We start from the raw sequence: 23884 nt of genomic DNA on the forward strand, positions 1-23884 counted from the left end.
CGGACAAAAACGTGTGCAAGAATCTCATTCTCATTCACGCTGAGATTCCATAAGCCCCGCCCCCGTTTCATTACGTGCACATGCGCTCTTCATTCCTCCACATCTCCCTCCGTTTCCGGACGCTAAAGAACTAGCGCACCACTGCCGCCGAATTTAAAGAGACATGCACCACTTATTTAAATAATACGACCATTGGGAAAAATAGATACATTGTTTCTCGTTCTCTCCGTCAATATCGGTGGGGGTCCATTAAGGAACCATACGCTTGATGCGATCATTTTAGTAGGATTTAAGAGGTCTGAACATACTTGGCACTATCTCTTTCCTTTTTGCGGGCTTGAGCTGGAAGTATACTGGAGTAACTGGGTGGCCTGTAAAGTAAACTGGACTTGTGTGGGAAGAAGAGAGCTGGGTGGCCCCCTAAACCGAAGTGATCTGAGCACACCAGAACAACCTGCAAATACGGAGGGACGGTAAATAATCGTGGCTTGGGTGGCTGTTGGTGGTGGTGTGGAAGAAAGAACACACACCATGGCGAAAATTCAGGCTCACGGCAGCACTACGAAGAAGATCAACCAGATCCAAGACAAGGCCTATGTGGTCCAGAAGCAAGTCCAACAGCAGCACTTTCAGAAACTAAAGGTAAGAGGCATTGCAGCAAGGGGAAAGGAGAACAAAGTGCACGTTTTCCCTTTCTTATGCTACATGTGCATTAGGAAGTGCTGTGCTGTTCTTATGCATATGGGGCATATCAAGTGTGTGTGTGTGTGTATGCATTTGAAAATATTACGCACTATGCAACTTATTCACATCCGCACTGTGATCACAGCAGATTCAAGCCAGAAAAGTCCATTTATTTTTGCTTAACAGTTCTGATTCGTGGTCAAAGCAATTGCAGTTGACTAGTCCAACATGATGAAAGAGTATCTGCTGAATTAAAGTCTAATGTTTCCCCCGTCGTGTGTTTTCTCCCTTCTCACGGTCGTTTTTTTCACCGCTCTTTGTTAACACCGAAGCCGGTGGGTATTTATGTGGGTCCGCAAAAAAATCAGTTAGCAGCCCGTTTGTTTTCAGATTACACCGGTTTATTGTGATTGAATTGAAGTAGATACGAGAGATAGAGAGGGGTTTTGCTCAGCTAACAGCTGCTTTTGTCATGAATGTGCCCCCATTTCAATTTAACCATACCTTCGAAAGAAAATATAAAGTGTTTTATTACACATAGCTCAAGTGACTCTCTCTCAAAAAGCAGTTTGATACCGTTTGAATTGCATTTGGTTTGTTTTTGTTGCGAAATTTTAGGGGGGGTTGTTTTGTGTTGTGACTAGCATTAGTGCTAACCCAGCAAAGCTAGAAGAGTCAATGAGCCCTCAACTGCCTTTATTTTCAGCACTGAATATTAATAAAACCACAAAGAGAAGATAAACAGGCCGATTTTGCTATTCGACAGATTGTTTTGGCCAGTTTTCTGCACGGCAGTTGTTGAATAGCTAAGCTTAAGCTCTGAGGGCTGATTGAAACTGTTTTATATCGTGTAGACTTATTTAGGCGTATATTTTTGGTGAGGGTTTTGTTCTTGTGCACACAGAGAGGAAAAACGGAACAGTTTGGTTTTCTATGTGTATTTTGGTATTTTCGAAATTCACTGTGCCTGTTTTGTTTCTGTTGTATAATTGAAAGAAAGTAGAATGGCAACAATGGATTAATTATAAAAGTTAAAGCAAATGCAAGTCATTCAATGTGATGGGCTACACAGTCACCAGGAATTAACCTGATAACACACACGTCTTTCCTTTTAGTGCTTTAAGTAACAAATTACCATAGCACTATCATTAATTTGTTGGACATATGCCATGGCAATACCGTGATATTCTTTAAAGTACCATGTAAATCACACAGTACTTGAATGTGATCATGATTTAGTATCATGACAGTTCCATAGTAATCTTTGAGACACATTGAAATACCATGCAAATGCCATGGTGAATATTAAGGAATTGGTCATTCAGTTCCATGTTATATATCAAAGTGATTTGGTATTACCATATTATACTGTTACGGTACCTTTTTGTAAGGGCTCTTTCACAGGGTAAATGCTTGTATCTCATTTTGTTTGGACTGCAATAGGTGGAGGATGCCTTGTCTTACTTGGATCAAGTCAAAATACGGTTTGGAAATGATCCGGGGATATACAATAAGTTTCTGGATATCATGAAAGAGTTTAAATCTCAAAGGTATGTAGGTGTTGATACACTTTTGTTATCTAAAATTTCTGAATGTGCTCTTGATCATAACATTTTAATTGTAAATCTTTTATCTCCGTTCACAGTATTGACACACCAGGAGTCATCAACAGAGTTTCTCAACTCTTCCATGGACATCCAGACCTTGTTCTGGGGTTTAATGCCTTCCTACCGCCTGGATATCGGATTGAAATTCCCAAGAATGGAATGGCCTTTCTTCAGTCACCGTTTTCCTCACAGGTAAGACTTGTAAGACAAGTTTACTACTAGTCTGTATTGCTGGCTGTGTTCTGTTTCTATGTCCTCTGCCTGTTTCACTTCATCATTACAGGGAAAAGGTTAAAGTCAACATGAAACTGCATTTGCTGCCCATATTGCTTCTGTAATGTGACTTATTTCCAGGTATAACTGGATCTTCTACAAGAGAACATGTAAAGGTTTTATCCATCAGAAATTGACTGGATTGTGAAAAGTGTGCGTTCCGTACCTGAATGTGAGCAAAGTCTTTTTAAGCAAGTCAGGTCACTCGGCAGCCATCTTTGCAATGCTCATGGGGAGCTATTTTTCTAGGTGAAAAAGCGACATGCCAGTGCATCTCCTAATTGAATGGGGAAAGACCGAAATCTCAAAAACGGAAGGTCAAGATTGCGATCAGAGAACATATTTAAAATCAGCAGAAAAGTATGACTGCACTGGTGACATAAATTGTGCTGCTTTACCTCAGATTACACCAAAAAACAAAATTTTCCTGGCTAATATAGCTAATGCACATGCGTGTTCTCGAGATGATTGACATGCGATGTCTGTACCTGAAAGGTGATTTTACCTGTAAGGCGGGACTTCCTTTCTACGTCTGTTGACCGTTGGGCGTTCCAGTTTCTCTAATTAATTTGAATATAAGTGACCCGTCTCTGATCTGAGGTTGCTAAACAATTCAACAATGCCTAAATAACATTATTTAACATTATAGTGGTGCAGAAATTACGCACTTTAGCATTAAATACAATTTACCGTCTTGGGTTATGGTGGTTTATGGTGCAGTCCTTAATTCCTTATCTGGTTCCACACAACCATTCATTATTTTTGCATTTCAGAACAAATGTACAGATTTATTATTGTATGTATGTGGTGATGGTTGTTGTTAAAGTTAAGTTACGGACTGCGTTTTTAAAATTAGTACAGATCTTTATCCATCATTTGGATTATGACAGATTAAGTATGCTACCGAATTGAGGTCATACCTTCAAACATATGCCAATTTAATTTGATTTGTTTGTCTGTCTTTGTTTTCTCAAATAGGGCAACAGACTGCTTACAGTATAAGCTGTGAAATGTATGTTTTGTGTAAAACTATTCCTGTTTCGAACCCATAATTGTATATTGTCATTTTTGATACATTAAAAATCTGCTTTGATTATAAGGTTCTCGTTCTTTTCCAGCAGGTTTCTCCAGGGCCAGGAAGGAGCACGAGCAGCTCTGTGGTTAGTGCCTCTTCGTCAGCTTTGGCTGAGGCTGGGTCTGCTCAGAATGAAGCAGTGACATCTCCGGAGAGTAACGCTTCATCCTCTGGACCCCCAGAACAGTCAAGCAGGTTGTCACTTCCATTGCCCAGCCGAGAGAGCCAGTCACAGCCAGCCACCACATCGGTGTCCCCGCCTACATCGGAGCCCAGCCCTGTGGAGTTTGACAGCGCCATCAGTTACGTCAATAAGATAAAAAACCGATTTTTGGACAACCCAGAAACCTACCGAGCCTTTCTTGAAATTTTACATACATACCAGGTGAGGACAAACAAAGGCATAGTCCGCTTTGTACAAAGCACATAATTGATATGCTACTAGTCTCGCAGAGCCAGACTTTTGATTATTTCCATGAAGTCTGATCCACTTCGCAGGTTATTCTGGCCAGGAACCACCCACTATGATAGGAAAAGACTGTCTGGCCGACATGTAAAATGACCAAACGCAGTTTGATTTGTTATTACATATTGTTTTGGGGCGGATTAATTTGAAATCCACTCTACTACATCAATATACTGGCTATGAAATAACTCATTCAAATAATGTTGCAGCTGTCTTCACAAACATTTATATAGAATATACCAAAGAAATTAGCAGAAAACATATGTAGACTTTGATCAGAATTTCTGTCCAGCTTAAAGTAATATCTAAGTACTGATTATTTCACAGATTTTAATATTCAGTTCTCTTTGTGGATATCTATTTTACATGCTACTAGGGATGTAACTGTTTTACGGTATACTCGGTTTAAAAGCAGATGGTTTACATACCATTGACATCTTCTAGTTCATGGTATTGCGTGATTGTAAAGTCAGGATTTTACTGATCTTTTCTAAAATCCAAATCAGTTAATTTAAGACAGAAACGGCGACATTTACACAGCATACATTCAGCCTAAACTCCATTTTAAAAATGACGTGCACATGTTGCGAAATTTTGGATTTGTCCATTTCAGGGCCTAAACCTTTATTTCCCCAACCAAAACCGCTGAAGTCCACAGCATGGGAGTACTTTAGGTACAGTATGGTAAAGACACTCAAGGCACCATCAATATTTCTCAGTTACTCAGTTTGTGTCGGAAAAAGGGTTGGCTCAGGCAGGAAACACTTCAAACCTGAAACACTATCTCCGCGATCATCATCCTATGGAATTAGCGGAGATGAATGTTAGTGAAAATACAGTATAGAATAATACGTTATAGACCCCCTTTCATAAAAAAAAAAACACCTGGTGCAATACAGGTTTACACTGATCAGCCACAACATTAAAACCACCTGGCTAATATTGTGTAAGTCCCCCTTGTGCCGCCAAAACAGCGCCACAATTGTACAGAGCAGTTACAGTATATGATTTGTGATGTCTCCTTGGGTTTATAGGTAGACTAATGTTATGTTTGTACTTTTTTCACACTCACAAATGCAGGCAACAGATTGAAGCACTTATATGCAACTTTACAATGGGCTGAATGTTTGTTCATGCATTTATTTGCTTAAGTGCAGCGCAACAGTAGGCCTACAATGTGTTTAATGCTAGTAATAATATATTTGATTTGTAAAGTACTAATAGGGTGTAGGAAGTGCTTTAGGCATGCAGGAAATGGACAGTGATACTGCAGCAAAAAATAAACCGTACTAAAAAAACCACCAATAAATAAACTGCAAATGAATTATCGTTCATTTTTCAGTTGGTATTGTTTAGAATCAGATTAAATTACAAAAGCAACAAATTACTAAATCAAATCTGAACTGTTATCCTGGCCAGTAATCTTTAAAACATTTTATTTTATAATTTTTATCCACCTAAATTTAATTTAATAAATGTTTACATAATAATAAAAAAATTATTTAAAGAATTTTAGACAGTTTGACAGTATGGCATAACATTACATTTTAGTTGGGAACATGTTTTTTTTTTCTTTTCTAAATTTAGCTATAACTAATAATAAACTGCTAATAATATTAGCAATGCACCTTAATACCATGATACTGTAATACGGAGGTATTTTTTGTGATGTTATCATTCCGTTACACCTACTCAAATCTCACAAACTTAGAAAAATACATTGATTAGCGTTAGCTCTTCCTCAGAAGCGTTCATTGTTACAGCCTAATACCATGAATATCTATATTATATATATTTTGTTGGATTGTGAAGTGTTTGCCCTTTTGTTTTCAGTATGTATCAGACGTTCAGTGAACGGACTGTGAGCGGTCCGTGGGTGTGCTGTCTGAGGCTGAGACTGGTCTACCACCTACTAGAGCTAAAGGAAATGGTGTCCTGTACTGTTTTCCTACTCATCCTGTAAACTTAATGATGTTCATTGATTTTTGTGGATTCCGTGTCCATCTACAGAAGGAGCAGCTGGAAGTGAAGGAGAACAGAGGGTGTAGCAGTGGAGGAATGACGGAGGATGAAGTTTTCTCGAAAGTGGCGAGTCTGTTCAAAGGCCAGGAGGATCTGCTTGCAGAATTCGGCCAGTTTTTGCCTGATGCAAAGAGATCTCTGGTTAGAAAATTCATTTTAAATGCTTGTACTTGTATTGATTGCAACTGAAGGATTCCGTTAACGTTTTCGATGTAGGGGTGTAACGGTTTATCGTGGCACGATTCATCGTGGTTAAAAAATGTGACGATGCGCATCATGGAGATGGGACGGTTTTTTTATTTTATTTTTAAGCCTCTGTTCTGTCCAATATGTGTGACTCCTTAAGCCTTTGTAACGTTGGCATAAAAATGGAAATCGCTTTATTTTGCATAAGGAGCTCTAAAATAGGACTGCACGTGCACACTAGCAGCCACAGGTGTTGTACGATGGGTCTCGGCTGAAATTGAAACCAGGAGCAGGAGAGTGATGCACCTTTTTATCGTGAGGGATCGAATGTCCGTTTGTAGTGCTAGAGTGATCTGCTCTGACTGTGCAAGGGAAAATTGAAGTTTACAGAGGTTTAATGGTGGTGCTTTATTAATCTACTATATATAATGCTGAATATTATGCATAATGCTATCTGGAAATATAATCCTAATGTCAAATATCATGTCTGATTTTATTTCAAATCATTCCTTTAACTGGATAAGCATGCATTTCCATTATACAAGTTTTTCCATTTGGTGTCACCACTGCCCTGTTCTGGCCTGATTTTTAGTCCCAGTACATCTCTGGTGGATCATTTAGCACTTTTAAGAACAGTACTTTTAGCTTAATGTTAAAGCAAATGAACTGTTTTGCATATGTCTTTAAAGTAGTGATGATAATATTAAACTTTCAATCTTAACTTTTCTTGATTTAGACTTAGCTTAAAGAATCGTGAGCCGAACCGAACCGTGAGTTCAGTATTGTGAACTGAACCGAATCGTTACACCCCTATCAATTAGGGTTCCCACAGTCATAAGAAATCTGGAAATATCTGAGAATTTTTTAATTGTGTTTTCCAGGCCTGGAAATGTAATGGAAATTTCTGTATAAATGTTTTCTTGTCTGTTCTATTGTAAAATATTAAATTGTCTAGATAGGCCTATTGCTATTGTGTAGAGTACATTGACTGGAAAGATCATGGATATGTATTTGTCAGAAGGTATGGGAACCCATTTCATAATAAAAACCCCTAAACGCACATTCAGTCATCGTTCTGATATGATAACATTTTGCATCTCCACATGGGTACTGTAAGTCAGGCTATTGATTTCTAAGGATTGTGTCTGGGATTACAGTTCACTGGAGGATCTTTGCCTGGCAAAGACCATCTGAAGAAAGCAGAGGACGAGGAAATGAACAAACAGAGCAAGAAGAGACCTAGACCCATGTTAATGCCTCACATGACCCCACTTCTGAAGGTCAGAGTTCACTCATGTCAGCCAACATGGATTCTTTAAGGCTTTGTTCACACTGCACACAATATTGTACAATTTGGTTTTCATATCTGTTTTTTAGGTCTGACTCTCCACACATCATTCAAACAGTGTAGTTTAAATCAGGTGTATCTACAGTGGTTGCTATTGTAATGATGTATGCATCGGCGTGATAGCAAGAGATTTACACATACAACAACTGAGGATGGAAAGCTGGAAAATGCTATGCTATGTCTATCATGACTACTCACTGCAGTGTTTAACTCACAGGATGCATGAAAGAACATATGCGGCAGAGGCATTTTATGCATTTATGTATATACTGCATCCATAACTGCTGAATTGTTCACTCAGTCACCACTCACTGCATAGTGAATGTCACATAATTTGCTATATGAAGTAGAGTTACATACCTGTCGTTGCTTGTTTGTTAAACGAAAGTCCGAAAATACTTGAAATCCAATCTAAACATCAAGACTGAGATACAATCCAGATGTTTAATCGGATTTCAAATCACATGTCGATATGATTTGGATTGAGTTTGTAAACATCAGATTTTGTGTTCATTTTTTTCTTTTAATTTTTTACTGACTGATTTGAGTCAAATACGTCAATAAATCAGATTTTTGCGGCTTGCCTAAACAAAGACTTTTAAAGGAATAGTTCACCCAAAAATGAAAATTCTTTCATCATTTACTCAGCCTTATGCCATCCCAGATGTGTATTACTTTCTTTCATCTGCTGAACTCAAATTAAGATTTTTACTTAAATATTTCAGCTCAGGTCCTCAAAATGCAAGTGAATGGATGCCAAAATTTTAAAGCTCCAAAAATCACATAAGTCAGCATAAAAGTAATCCATATGACTGAGATGATAGGGGTGGGTGAGAAACAGATCAATATTTAAGTCCTTTTTTTACTATGAATTCTCCACCCTGCTCAGTCAATCTCTACTTTCACTTTCACATTCTTCTTCTGTTTTTGGTGATTCATGTTCTTCATGCATATCGCCCCCTACTGGGCAGGGAGAAGAATTTCTAGCACAAATGGACTTAAATATTGATCTGTTTCTCACCCACACCTATCATATCACTTCTGAAGATATGGATTAAAACACTGGAGTCATATGGATTACTTTTATGATGTCTGTATGTGCTTTTTGGAGCATAAAAATTTTGGCACCATTCGCTTGCATTTTATGGAACTACAGAGCTGAAATATTTTCTTAAAATCATAATTTGTATTCTACAGAAGTAAGTCACACACATCTGGGATGGCACGAGGGTGAGTAAATGATGGGAGAATGTAAATTTTTGGGTGAACTATCAATTTAAGACTTATAAAGTTTTAAGGTCTCACATTCTGTCTGGGTTAATTGTGCTTACAACGGTTATCTTTCATCCATGTAGAAGAAATTGAAGTATTCCTGTTCCAAGGACCCATCCTTTGCTTCTGTTGGAAAACATGGAGTGCTACGGGAATTCACGTTCTTTGACAAGGCAAGTTTCTTTAACACAATTGCCTGGAAATGTCAGCAGCAGTGAGTCAGCATTAGCCTGACAATTTTTTTTATGTTCTCAGCTATTGAACAATATTATTACATTTATTTATTTTCTATAGGTTCGTCGGCTGCTCAAGAGTCAAGAGGTGTACGAGAATTTCTTGCGCTGTATAGCCCTCTTCAACCAGGAAGTAGTTTCAGGGGCCGAACTTCTGCAACTTGTAACTCCATTCTTGGGGTAAGAAAGATTCAGAATGGCAAGATTATTTAATTCTGTTAATGTATTTTCATATGGTGGATTTCACAGCCCTTTTATGAGTCATGTCACTGGTGTATAATTTTTTAGGAAGTTCCCTGAACTGTACACCCAGTTTAAGTCATTTTTGGGTGATAAAGAGCTGTCTCACGTGATCGCTGGCCTTTCTGAACGCTACATGGAGGGTGGCGGTAGAGAAGTGGACTATGCCTCCTGTAAACGCCTGGGTTCCAGTTACAGAGCCTTGCCCAAGACCTACCAGCAGCCCAAATGCAGCGGCCGAACAGCTATATGCAAAGAGGTAACAAAGTTTCACCAAATATAGATAATAGGCTAGTTATTCATGCCAAATCTAAACTGTTTCGTGTTCTTTTTTTTCTTTTTTATATAAAGTTATCTATAATTGCTACTGTTTGCTAATTGTTTTTTTATTATTAATCAAGTTATTAATTGCTAAATAGAAAAATAAAAACTGTTAAAAATGAATAAGACTAACATGAGATAAAGGCTGTAGTCATATCAGTCTTGGAGAAAGCTGCTTTAGTCTACATATGGTGCTGGACACACATTTATGAACGCCTCCATGTTGATCATAAGACCAGTCTAATATGAAGGCCCGGGTATACTCCAAAAATCACATAAATCAGCATAAAAGTAATCCATACTAATCCAGTGGTTAAATCAATATCTTCAGAATCGATATGATAAATGTGGGTGAGAAACAGATCAATATTTAAGTCCTTTTTACTATGAATTCTCCTCCCTGCTCAGTCAATCTCTACTTTCACTTTCAAATTCTTCTTGAGATTTTGGTGATTCTCATTCTTCATGCATAGTCTCCATCTCCATGAACGTCTCCATTTTGATCATAAGACAATCTGAATATTAAGGCCCGGATATAATTTGTTTTTCTACGTTCCGGATCGTGCCCTGTCATCTGCGTTGACTTTCAAAGTATACTCTTAAAATCTGGGCCGCACGCAGAAATTCCTCACTGATTGTGCTGATGATGAAATGAGGGATACGCATTTTCGAGTAATTTTGTATTCGAGTACTCCAACCCACAAACAAACAAGTACTCGATTACTCATATTAAAATGCACGTTCAAAATAACACATATGACATGTACATGAATCTTTTATTTTGTTTTATTCACAAACGTTACCAGGAACGGTTTCAAAATAAGATAAATCCAATAAACTATGCTTTTCTTTGGGAAAAAAAAATATGAACAATATGCATTACTAAAGCTGGAAAACAAAAGATTTACAGACCAGTACTGATAATGCACAGATATAAATTCTGAGTCTATATAAAGGCTATCACATTTTTATCATTATTAACATTTCACATGGTATTTATCAGAAAAAAAAGTGGTGAAAGTTTGCTTTTATAAAATGTACTCTGCTGGTGTTCAGAGATTTATCGCACATGCGCACATTCTGGTCTGATAAGTTTCCGAGTTCGCTTCATATTTTCTTTCTTTGATCCTCGTCTGTTAATTTGCATGACTCCAACAAGAACCGAATACAAATAGTGTAGAATTCAGTAAGAATCAAAATATAGCAAGTATTGTCACACTTTGCTTTCTGAAGCACAGATGGCAATTCAGTCTTTTCTCATCCAACACCTCGATGACATGCATCCACAGGGCCCCCCAGTGGACTCAATTGTAACTGCGAGATTTGGTGCGAGATTCAGTGGGAAAACTGTATAATTCAGCGCTGCTCACAGCAGGCAGATGCGTAAAGGAAAATGAATTTGCAATATTCGAGTAGTGTTTTTAATATTCGACTAGCTGGTGCAGAACGACTACTCAATTACTCGACTACTCATGCACATCCCTAGACGAAGTTTGCGCCACGCATAAGCACGATCAGCAGCACGGACAACTGAAGTATACTTTGTCCTTTACTCTCTGTATCATAATAATCCTTTTGTAAATAGACACTTTCACTTGCAGAGTAAATTAATTATGACTGGCTGCGAATAGCACATTTTTACGATTACATTGGTAATTGAGAACTTCTGTTTTTGCGTAATGCTGCATCTATGCCTCTAGCACAATATAAACACAAATTACTGAGTGCACCTTCTAATTGGCTCTTAGTGGTAGTCAAGAATGTATAAAAAGTCTTCAAAATAATGATAATATGGTGATAATCACTGAGGACCATTGTGTTGTTTTCAGGTGCTCAACGATACCTGGGTCTCATTTCCTTCCTGGTCTGAAGACTCCACTTTTGTGAGTTCCAAGAAAACCCCTTATGAAGAGCAACTTCATCGCTGTGAGGATGAGAGATTTGAGGTATGATGATCTCTTAAAAATCCAGACTTTTGCATCAGGTTTGTTTTAATGTTAAGGCCACTGAGATTAATGTGGATCGTTTATTTTTTTTGCTTGATAGCTGGATGTTGTCCTAGAGACTAATTTGGCAACAATCAGAGTTTTGGAAAGTGTGCAGAAGAAGCTATCCCGCCTTTCACCGGAGGATCAAGAGCGGTTCCGACTGGACGACTGCCTGGGCGGCACCTCTGAGGTCATCCAGCGGCGTGCGGTCTATCGTATCTACGGTGACAAGGCTCCAGAGATCATAGAGGGGTTAAAGAGGAGTCCAGCCACTGCAGTTCCTGTAGTACTCAAAAGGTTAACTAATGATGTCTTTTTCCTAATCTTATCACTCTCTCGCTCACAAATCACATATATCTCTTGTGTTTTCTACCGTTTGTTTGACAGCAAAATTAAAGGAATAGTTCACCCAAAAGTTAAAATTATCTAATCTGCTCAGCCTCGTTACTCTAAATTTTTTTATTGTGCAGTCGGAAATGTAGAACACATGACACCATAACTCCTTTTGTGTTCCACTGAAAATCATAACATCATGTTTTAACATGAAGGTGGAGTAGATGGTGACATTTTTGGGTGAACTACCTGACATCTGTGCAGTTACAGTACAGTCAATTGTAGTGATCGTCCGATATGGGTTTTTTAATAGCCGATGTCGATATGTAGCAGTTTCTTCTGATTTCTGTTTAGTCATCAAATTTTTGTAATTTATTTGCACATGAAGAAATTGTTCATATATTAGGAAGAAGGAAATAACAGCACACACAGTAGTCCAATAACCATGGATGGCATGTGCGCATTAACAATCTCATTTTCTCAACAAATACAGAATCAAACCAATTGCACATACAGTGCAAAGTTAATATGACATTTACTTATAGCACACGTGAAGTGCATTTTCTTTGAAGTTGCACTCATGCGCTCGTGCGGATCCAGCACAAGCAGCACTCTACTGACAGTTTAAATGGCCTGGATCGCCTGCTTGGATTGTCACGGAGTGACCGTCATGATTTGTGAATCAGACAAACTTTTGATCCTGATCGTGAAGTTTTGATTCTGGCTGATAGAATACGCGCTTCAGAGGAAGATATTAGATAAGTGCTCGATGGGAAGAAAACGCTGGATTTTTGTGAGGTTTGTGAATTATATCTGTTTAAATGAGATATTTGCAGACAGTATATGATATCAGTTGTATTGATATTTGCCTTTTTATCATTAGACAAGACAGTTAAAATTTACAAGTTCAACTGTTGATGAGAGAGGAGGAGAATGAAACAGGTGAGCACTTTAACATTATGAGCTCAAACGTGTCTGTCACGGCTCTGATATGCAGACCGTTTAGATAAGACTTTAATAGACCTGTTGCACACCGGTCTATTATTGTAGTAACACGATGGCACATAACAACAAAACAAACTGTATACATGTCTCAGTCGCTTCACATGCAAGCAGGCGATTCTCAGCAGCCTCAAGAAACAAATCGGCCAAAGGGGAAAATTTATCGGCCAATGGCGATAATTAAAAAAATGTGAATATCGTCCGATATATCGCCAAGGCCGATAAATCGGTTGACCACTAGTCAGTTGTGTTCATCAAGTTTAAAAAATGCCTCAGTCCACCACAAAATGCACTTTGATTGTTTGAAATGCTGTGAGATTGCAGAATAAATATGTAATTTATTTTACCGCAGATTGAAAGCTAAAGAGGAGGAGTGGAGGGAGGCCCAGCAGGGCTTCAATAAAATCTGGAGAGAGCAATACGAGAAAGCGTACCTGAAATCACTGGACCACCAGGGTGTCAACTTTAAGCAAAATGACATGAAGGCCCTCCGGTCCAAGAGTCTTCTCAATGAAATAGAGAGCATCTATGATGAGGTGAGTTCAACTTTATCTACAGGCCTAATGGCACAGACGCAAGCTTTTGGGAAGAATTTTTACTATAACTCTCAGATTTAACCTGTTACTGTGCCTTAGAGAAAGCATCTTATTTGGCATGATGGGTGGAACTGAGTTAAAGACAAACCTATGTAACAGTAGAGCCACATACCGATTTACTTCAGGAATTGTACACAGATTAAGAATAAACATAAAGGGAAAGTTCACTCAAAAATGAAAATTCTCTCATCATTTTTTCACCCTCATGCCATCACAGATGTGTATGACTTTCTTTCTTCTGCAGAACACAAGTTATGATTTTTAGAAGAATATTTCGGCTCTGTATGTCTATACAATGCAAGTGAATGGGTGCCATAATTTTGATGCTCCAAAAAGCACATAAAGGCAGCACAAAAGTAATCCATACGACTCCAGTGTTTTAATCCATATATTCAGAAGTCAAGTGATAGTTGTTGGTGAGAAACAGCTAAATATTTAAGTCCTTTTTTGCTGGAAATCCTTCTCCCTGCCCAGTAGGGGGCGATATGCATGAAGAATGTGAATATCCAAAAACAAAAGAATAATGTGAAAGTTAAAGTGGAGATTGACTGAGGAGGGTGGAGAATTTATAGTGAAAAAGGACTTACGTCTCTCATATCACTTCTGATGCATAGATTTAACCACTAGAATCTTATGGATTACTTTTATGCTGATTTATGTGATTTTTGGAGCTTCAAAATTTTGGCACCCATTCACTTGCATTGTATGGACCTACAGAGCTGAGAAATTCCTCTAAAAATCTTCATTTGAGTTCAGCAGATGAACGAAAGTCATACACATCTGGGATGGCATAAGTGTGAGTAAATAATGAGAAAATTTTCACTTTTGGGTGAACTATACACATGAGGGTGAGTAAATGTTAAGAGAATTTTCATTTTTGGGTGAAGTATCCCTTTAATGTTTCGTTCAATGTTTTTGTTGATGCTTAAATCAGATTATTATTTTTAATTTTTAAATGTATCGTCTTAAATGTTTTCATTTTGCATTCCTCCTCAATGGGAACATAGTACAGTTGCTGCCCTGATTCTGTAATGGAAATCTAATCTCAGGTCACCTGCTATAAGAGTCTCATGTTTCATGCAGATAACAACTTGTTCCCTTTTCATCTTGTTATATTTTGGATAGTTATACAAATGTAGCTATCTGGTCCAATAAAGGCAGAATTGCTTCTAATCTTGCTAGGTTGTTGGTAGTCACGCAGATGCTGGATCTGGAACACATTGATACTTATTCTAGCTAAGAACTGCCCACTTATACACAAAGAGGACACAACAAAACCAGTTGGTTGTCTTCAAGATGGTTAGGCGAAATCTGTGCCTAAAATCAGTGTCAATAATGCCTTCACATACCTATAAACTGTCTCAGCCTCCATCACTGGATGGATTAATAGCATTTGTAAAGACCTAAAGTACGGCACTTTTGGAAAAAGTTTTTGTGATTTTATTAAATTGCTGACAGCTTTGTCCTTTGTCCTTTTTTTTTTTTTTATTTTTTTTTTTTTATTTGATCTTGAAATTTGTTTAAATGCTACATGTTGTGTCTTTTGCCAAGTCACACTTGTAAAGTTTTATACGTGGTTAAATAAATGTTTCCAACTACTTTCCCCCCTCCTCTCCTCCACAGAGGCAGGAGCAGAGCACAGAAGAGGGCGGTGTTGGCCAGCAAGGTCGTGACGGCTCAGGCGCTGGTTCAACCAGCGAACCCCACATGATCTTCAGCTATGAGGACAAACAGATCCTGGAGGACGCCGCCTCGCTCATCATCTACCATGTCAAACGGCAGCCCACCATCCACAAGGACGACAAGGACCACATCAAACGCATCATCCAGCACTTTGTCCCCGACCTCTTCTTTGCGCGCCGTGGCGAGCTGAGCGAGACGGAAGAGTTCACGGACGAGGAGGCAGAGGGAGAGGATGGTGCCGCCCCAGGGGGCGGAGTCTCAACGGCAGGTGGCCAGCAGCAACTAAACGGTGATTCCAGGCGAAGACGATGCACATCCCCGCAGATCATGGACAATTCCGCCACCCACAGCATGAATCCAGAAGGGGATGCGATGGATCTGCGGGACCCAGAGGCGGAGCACCAAAAGGAACTGGACGGAGTCTACAACCTGTTCTTCGTCAATAATAATTGGTACTTCTTCCTGCGGCTGCACCAGACTCTGTGCTCACGACTGCTGAAGGTTTACAGACAGGCTGAGAGGCAGTTACTGGAACACAGAGCGGAGCAGAATCGAGAACTGCTGATGGAAGAGGGGCGCAGAGAAAAGGCGAGTGATCTCGCTATGGAGCTTCGGCTAAAACAGCCGAGTAAGTAGACTTAATCCATAGATTCTCTATTTCTCTTGCTCAGTCTCTATTTTAACTTTTAATCGGTGATGCTTGCAAATGTACTCTTACAATTGCTCATATTTAGAGAAATAATTAACCAAATAATTACAATTCTTTCATCATTTGCTCACCCTTGTGCCATCCCAGGTGTGTATGACTTTCTATCTTCTGAAGAACGCAGATGAAGATTTTTAGCAGAACATCTCAGCTCTGTAGGTCCATACAATGAAAGTAAATGGTGACCAAAAATTTGAAGCTCCAAAAAGCACATAAAGGCAGCATAAAAGTAATCCATATGACTCCAGTGGTTAAATCCATCCATCAAATCCATTTTCACTATAAATCTTGACATCAGCAGTCTCCTTGGCGATCATGATTTCAGGCTTGATTACACTTCCTTGTGCTTTGCGCATGCGTCAAGCGCTAAGAAGTGTAATCAAGCTTGAAATCATTATCGTGCCTAGAGACTGCAATGGCAAGATGTACGGTGAAAAAGGAGTTACTTGTTGAGCCTGTCTCATCCAAAATCAATTGGATTGCTTCAGAAGACATGGATAAACCACTGGAGTCATATGGACTAATTTTATGCTGTGTTTGTGTGCTTTTTGGAGCTTCAAAGTTTTCTTCACCTTTCACTTGCATTGTATGCACCTGCAGAGGTAAGACATTCTTCTAAAAATCTTAATTTGTGTTCTGCAGAAGAAAGTCATACACGTCTTTGGCATGGGGGTAAGTAAATGATGAGAGAATTTTCCTTTAAAGAATAGCTCACCCAAAAATTAAAATTGTCAGTATTTTCTCACCATAATATCACTCCAAACCCAGATGACTTACTTTCTTCCGTGAAACATAAGAGGAAATTAATATAATGAAAGTGATTATTGACTCAAAAAGGACAAAAAAAAACCCACTATAAAACTACAGGAAAAGTAGTTGATAAGACTCGTGCTGTGCAATATATTTCAAGTCTTCAGAAGCCATACGATCACTATATCTGATGAACAGACCAAAATGTAAATTGTTATTCACTCTCATATAAAATCATTAGTGAGCATCCAAATAAAAAATTGAGAGTACGGCACAGGTTGGACATCAATAACATCAGACGTAATCGGTTCTTTTGTGTCGAGTCGTGATCAAACATCATGACATCAAACCTGCACCGTAGACGCCATATTTGATTTTTCTTTTGAAAATGTAAAAATCTAGTTTTAAAACTACTTTCACATGATTGCATGAATAATTATGCAAGGAATAATGATTTCTGTCGTATCAGGCGAGGTGGAGTTGGAGGAATATTACCCAGCCTTTTTGGACATGGTACGCAGTCTACTGGATGGAAACCTGGAGTCCACGCAGTATGAGGACACCCTGAGAGAGATGTTCACCATCCACGCTTACATTGGCTTTACTGTCGACAAGCTCATTCAGAACATTGTCAGACAGGTGGGTCAGAGAATCGGACTGTGCTGAGCTTAGTTTCATCTCATTTTGTAGACTGAGTGTCAGACTGCTGATCTGAGTGTCTTTTAGTTGCTATACAAACAGCATTTACTCACAGTACAAAAGTTGTACCTCTTGTTAGGATTGCTGTATTGCCATAAAGGTGCCAATAAGTATTCCCTGTGATCTGTGTGTTCACACTCTCATCTTCTCACTCATTGGCTTTGACAGCTTCAACACCTGGTCAGTGATGAGGTGTGTTTGCAAGTGACTGAGCTGTACCTTACCGAAAGGAAGAGAGGGGCAGCAGGGGGGAATCTGTCCTCCCAGTGTGTCCGTGCTGCTTGGGAAGCCAGCTACCAATGGAAAGCAGAGAGAGTCATGGCTGAGGAGAACTGCTTTAAGGTTGACACTTACATTGTGCCTAATCCTAATAATATTGTAATAGTAACCTTTAATGTTTACTTCTGATGCTGTTCCTACTTATGATAAATTTTTATCTGGAAATCTTTTTTTAAATTTTATATTCACCCAAGCTGGTTTTCCTTCCTGAGTTACAACATCATCTTGAATTGCTTATATTATTCTTATTTTGCCACATTCCCTTGGTGATTAAATCAGGATGTATATCTAATGCATTTATTAACTTCTAGTATATGCATTAGGGATGCATCTTTTGTGATAGTCTTGTAAAGTTAATGTTATTACTTGGTTGTTGCCTTTTATTAGGTGATGTTCATTCAAAACAAAGGTCAGGTTACCCTAACAATTGAGCTACTGGACACGGAGGAGGCCCAGGGCGATGACCCGCTGGATGTTCAGGTACCACCATAGGAAAATTATGCAGGGGAAATGTTCCAACTGAAGCCGTTTATCAGCATCATCTGATCTATGGGCAAATAGTAACACATAATATTTCTAATCAATAGCATTGCACTTTTGGATAGCAACCCCAATCCTCTTACCCCCTTTTAAACATAGTCTTTATGGTCAGTAGAACCCAGGTCCACATCAAAACCTTGTGTATTCTAGTGACATGACAGATTATCAGTGCAGATTAACCACAAATCCTAAAAAAGTCCAATTACTCCCCTAAAGTGGCTGGATTGTGTTAAATTTTCATTCTTTTATCCAAAATGTGGGTGATTTCCATTGAAGTTTCTAAACCTGCAAATTAATCAAGTAATTTGTTTGGATGTGGCATAGGAGTTAATTAGTATTCAATAATGTGTCTATAGTGTATTAAAGGTGCACTCAGTAAATTTTAATTTATGTTGTCTTGGATTACACTGACACCTAGGGGCCTGCATGCATCATCATTCAAACACAATAGTTTTCAGTTACCAATACCATTGTAGAAAATCACTTTTTACAGTCATCCATGATTCATTTGATCCACAAGTGAAAGTATCCAATAATAAGGTGTTTACTGAGATTAAATGAGTAGTATTCAGCTGGTCATGTGATCCTAACAAGGCAGCCCCCACGAGGGTCTTCATCTCATCTGAGTCATCATGATTATATACATACGTTTCAAAATTACTATTCATTTCTTTAGGAGTACAACTTTTTTAATGAGGAGAAATTGCTGAATGCACCTTTAAATTTGGATGCATTTCTATTTTCCATATAAGGAAGTATTTCTTATTTGTGTGTGTTTCAGAGCCTGTCTAATTATATGGAGCAGTATATAGGGACTGAGTCGGTGTGTTCTCAGACAGAAGGCTACTATTTCAAGCCTGTATTTTTACCCAGGTAAGACCCGTCTAAATGCAAGATCCACTCGCTTATGAATTTCTGTTTTGCTTTCCCTCTGCATCCAGAAAGGTTAAAATTGCTATTCTTGGGGGCCTGGGTAGCTCAGTGGTAAAGACGCTGGCTATCACCCCTGGAGTTCGCTAGTTCGAATCCCAGGGCTCCTAAGCAACCAAATTGGCCCGGTTGCTAGGGAGGGTAGAGTCACATGGGTTAACCTCCTCGTGGTCGCTGTAATGTGGTTTGTTCTCGGTCGGGCGTGTGGCGAGTTTAGCTTGGTTGCCGCAGTGGCGTGAAGATCCGTGGCATCGCGCTCAACAAGTCGCGTGATAAGATGCGCGGGTTGACGGTCTCAGACGCGGAGGCAACTGGGATTCGTCCTCCGCCACCCGGACTGAGGCGAATCAATACGCGACCCCGAGGACTTAAAAAGCACATTGGAAATTGTGCATTCCAAATTCACAAAAAAAAATTTGCTATTCTTGATCAATCTTGAAAGAGCATTATTGCTGTTGCATCTGCCCAGGAAAAAGTAGACTGATTTTGATCTAAGCCTGATCTTTGTTCTACACTCACCTGCAGGAATCTTAGGCATTTCCGCGGCTGGCAGCTCAAGCAGGTGGAAGCCATGCGTTGCCGGAGAGAGTGGCATCGGAAGATGGGTGTGGAGACAGCCGGGAATCTGGACTGCCGTTTTAAACTCAACACGCACAAGATGGTGTTTGTGATGAACTCTGAAGACTACATGTACCGCAGAGGAGCCCTGGTGAAGGCTCGGAGGGTGAGTTGACTGGAGATCAACAATAGTCCAACTTTACCCTTGATCACTGTTCGAGTCATTTTTGAAATAGGAAATGAATGGGTGAGATTATAACACAGAGCAATATTTTTTTACTTTTTACTCAAATAAAAATCAATATATCAGACACAATGCAGAACACAGACACTCATAAATGGAGTAAGACTTTAAAACATCCACAATGCAGAACGCACATACATACACGCATGCAAACACACACAAAGAAATGAATGGAATGCAATTTTTTATTTTATTTAGTCAAATAAAAATCAGTCAGCCACAGTGCAGAACACGCACAGATATGAAGGGGTGAGACTATAACACATCCTCAATGCAGAACACACACACACACAAAGAAATTAACAGGTGAGATTATAACAGCAGTTCTTTTGAATTTTGTCAAATAAAAATAATACATCCTCAATGCAGAACAAAGAAATGAATAGGTGAGACTTTAACAACAATTTTTACCCTTAGGTGTGGGAGCTGCACACCTTGGTCAGGTTTGACTGTAAGCATTTTGTGGCATCTTGCAAAATCCCTTCAAAAAACAACTGGTTTAAAAAAAAATGCTACAATTTTACAAGTAATTGTCTTTTATAATGTCTTAATATACTGTATATGTAATGCATAACTTGTGACAATATCTAGAAATTGAGTTTGTTACAACATTGGCTTATAGAGATCAGCCAATGCATGGAGCACTGAAGATAGTGTCATTTTTGGGGGTTTGAATTGGGGGTTTGACATTTAATGTTTCTGGTCAAATTTGACCAGATGGAATGGGGTTTTCTATAGATAAATGTACAAGGGTTGATCTAGTTTTGAATAAGGAAGGGTGTGCAAATGAGAAGCTGCCTTTTCATCCAGTATAATTCTCACAAAATTCTATTGTGACACATAGTGATTTATATCACTGCTGTGCATGATACTACCTTACATGTAAATATTATGGGATATAATTAATAACTTAATAACAAAGTGTATTGTTTGTTTTTATTTTATGAAAATGTAGTCTGATTCTAATATCTTTTTTTTTGTTTTTGTTTTTTGTCCCCATAGTCCCAGCACAGAGTAGCACAAGCTCAACATGATCGTTTTGAGCAGTGGCACCGGGGCTGGCTAAATGAGCATGTGTCCCCTGGCGCCGAGCACAATGTGCAGGACTGGCTCATGGGAGAAGAAGATGAGGACATGATCCCCTGCAAGACCACCTGTGTGTCCACACAGGTCAAAGGCTTACCTGTCAACAGGTACCAGGTGCACTACAACAGCAAGGCCCCCGCCTCACCATAAAAACCTCAAGCCTGTGGGTTGATTCTCTCTCTCTCTCTCTCTCTTTCTCTCTCTGCCTCTTTCTCGCTCGCTCATTCTCGTGGCTGAGATCAAACTAGCTCAGCCAAATCACAATGAACAGACAAGAGTGGTAAGGAGGACAGACTGCTGCTCAAAGGAGGAAAAGCCTCACTGAAAAGCCTCACACACTCGGTCATCCCCACACTAGTCCATCTTTACCAATGCAGTGACCAGACGTTTATGAGATGTGAATGTCAATCTTATAATTTTTTTAAAGAAGCAAATCCATCGTAGTTTTTAGCTCCTGAATCCAGAGTTTTGTTTTGTTTATACTAAAATATTGAGAGACTAGGTTTAAAGTACGTCTACAACATCTATATGTCTTTTTTTGTACAGTACGTCTCAAGAGCTCGAGCAATTGCATATATACAGCAGAAGAATATTCTGTGTGCATTTTCTAGAATGATGACTTGGAAAATTATGTTTCTCTGGTGCGCACCGGCATCTTATCTTTAATGTCCTTGTTTAAGTTCGTTTTGTGTTCTTTCTGTTCATCGTCTCTTAACTAAAGGGAGGATTGCCAGTCGCCGTCAATCACTGCTCATGAATTGTAGTCGATTTTGTTAAACACCCAGATCATGTATCATATCAGTCTCGCCAAATCCATGCTTTTGTTTGGTGCAATTTTTACATATTAAAACAGAAAAATGACAAAATATCAGTGTTTTGAAAAAAGAATGTATAACATTTATCCTGTATCAGTTATCAAAAAATAAACAACCTAGTTGTGCAGTTCTTAAGAATGAATGTTTCTTGATAAATTCTCATCTCTAAGTCTGTAAGTTGAACATGCTGGATAGAGTGAAGCATTATCCAAAGTTCTGATTTGTTTTAGTTTACACTGTACCGCTGATTATTTACATGAAAATTTAAGGAATATTAATGGAAAATTATACAATTTTGTTTTTAAACTTTTATAGTGTTTTGACATGCTGAAGTTTTTCTGAATGTGTTAGCTATTAACCAAGCATTTCACCCCAAAATTTAAAGAAAATTATATTTTGCATGAAGAAATGCAAAACCTTTTTTGTACCATTAAACTTTTACATTGTAAAATTTCCACAATAATGTTCATCAATCCTCATTACTGTGTTGCTATTAAAATTGGCATAAATTGATTCAGTACAACAAATACTACCCTGATTTATAAATGCTCTACAATTTAAATGATATATGTTTTCCCCCCCATTAAAGTTATTAGAACTAAACAAAATTACACTTGAGAATTGGAGGGATACGTTTTCTTCAATTTCTATATTTTTTTCTTCAAAATATAATTTTGTTGTTATTTTCTGCACTCTTCATTTTGGGGTGAAATTTGACCCAGGTATTTTGGTGTGTGTGTGGGGGGGGGGGGGGTTAAAAGATTCACCCTAAATCTATTTTTCTTTGTCTTTTTAGACGGACATCACAGTTTTTAGTGTGTATTTCCATCAGTTGACCACTGTTGCACATTGCTTTGACAGCAAAAATATTTTCCCCTAGACTAGTGGTTAAGTTTATAAGGTTATGAGCTTTCATTTGTCTCTTATTTATTTATTTTTTTATCGCAGTTGAGCATTTCTTTAATACCCTGTTCTTCTCTCCCTTTTCCCCGAAACTCTATTTTTATTTTTGTATTGTCATTTTTTTTAAAGGAATATTCTGGGTTCAATACAAATTAAGCTCAATCGACAGCATTTGTGGCATAATGTTGATTACCACAAAAATCTCTCAACTCATCCCAAAAATCGAGGTTACACTGAGGCACTTGCAATGGAAGTGAATGTGACCAATTTCTTATAATTTTATAACAACACATGAATTCATCTGTCAAAACTCGTGTATTACTTGAGCTGTTAAGCTGTTTAAATGGTAATTTACAGTCGATTTAGGGTTTTTGTGTATGTTGACATTATATCGTCATGGCAACTAAGTTGTAAAATTGGCTACAACTTTACACAGAAATGGTTAGTAAGCACTTACACTTAAATCGTGTTTACATGCATATTGTTTATGTCTTGTGGCTAAACTTTTGAAGCAGTGAGTATTTTAATGTTCAAAAATTGGCCCCCATTCACTTCCGATGTAAGTGCCTCACTGTAACCCAGATTTATACTTTTATTTAAAGAAAAGGGGGGGGCAAGTCAAAAATATTTTTTGTGGTAATTAACATTATGTCAGAAGGGCTGTCGATTGAGCTTAACTTGTATTGAACCTGGAATATTCCTTTAATGTTAGCTCAAATATAGTTACCCTCACAGTTACAATTGGCCACTTCCTCTTTCACAGCTTATAAATAGACCCTGACCGAACCGTATATTAACTCAGAAAGGGGATTTGGCACATATGCATCATTCATTATTTACATGATGTAAAAGAGCCTCCATAACAAGAGTTATAAATGTTAAAATGGCTTGCCATACAGTTATTTCAATGTGACAACACACTTTATTGATGTCAAAGATTTGTATATTCATTATAGGATAAGGTGATGTCATAATTCAGAATTCAACACAAACTTTGATGAACTAATGATGTGTATAATGCTGGAGCATTATAATTTCTTTCTTG

At 38.4% G+C, this 23884-nt stretch overlaps 1 protein-coding gene across 2 annotated transcripts; it reads left to right on the forward strand.

Moving 5' to 3' along the window:
• The first annotated feature begins 108 nt into the window (after positions 1–108).
• LOC127424465 (paired amphipathic helix protein Sin3b-like) lies at positions 109–22387 on the forward strand. Of its 2 annotated transcripts, none has more exons than XM_051669716.1 (19): positions 109–642; positions 2128–2234; positions 2330–2483; positions 3686–4024; positions 6116–6268; positions 7471–7593; positions 9017–9106; positions 9228–9346; positions 9455–9665; positions 11557–11673; positions 11774–12012; positions 13403–13586; positions 15270–15957; positions 17255–17424; positions 17653–17826; positions 18151–18243; positions 19085–19176; positions 19759–19957; positions 21038–22387. In XM_051669716.1, exons 1-19 carry the CDS (start codon positions 532–534, stop codon positions 21269–21271), a joined length of 3597 nt encoding a protein of 1198 aa, XP_051525676.1. In that variant the 5' UTR covers positions 109–531; the 3' UTR covers positions 21272–22387. The 2 variants fall into 2 exon arrangements, with proteins under 2 accessions (XP_051525676.1, XP_051525675.1); XM_051669715.1 differs by having other exon boundaries at positions 3683–4024; positions 21038–22385.
• Positions 22388–23884: the final 1497 nt, after the last annotated feature.

Source organism: Myxocyprinus asiaticus, chromosome 33 (genome assembly GCF_019703515.2).
Source record: "Myxocyprinus asiaticus isolate MX2 ecotype Aquarium Trade chromosome 33, UBuf_Myxa_2, whole genome shotgun sequence".
NCBI classification, from domain to species: domain Eukaryota; kingdom Metazoa; phylum Chordata; class Actinopteri; order Cypriniformes; family Catostomidae; genus Myxocyprinus; species Myxocyprinus asiaticus.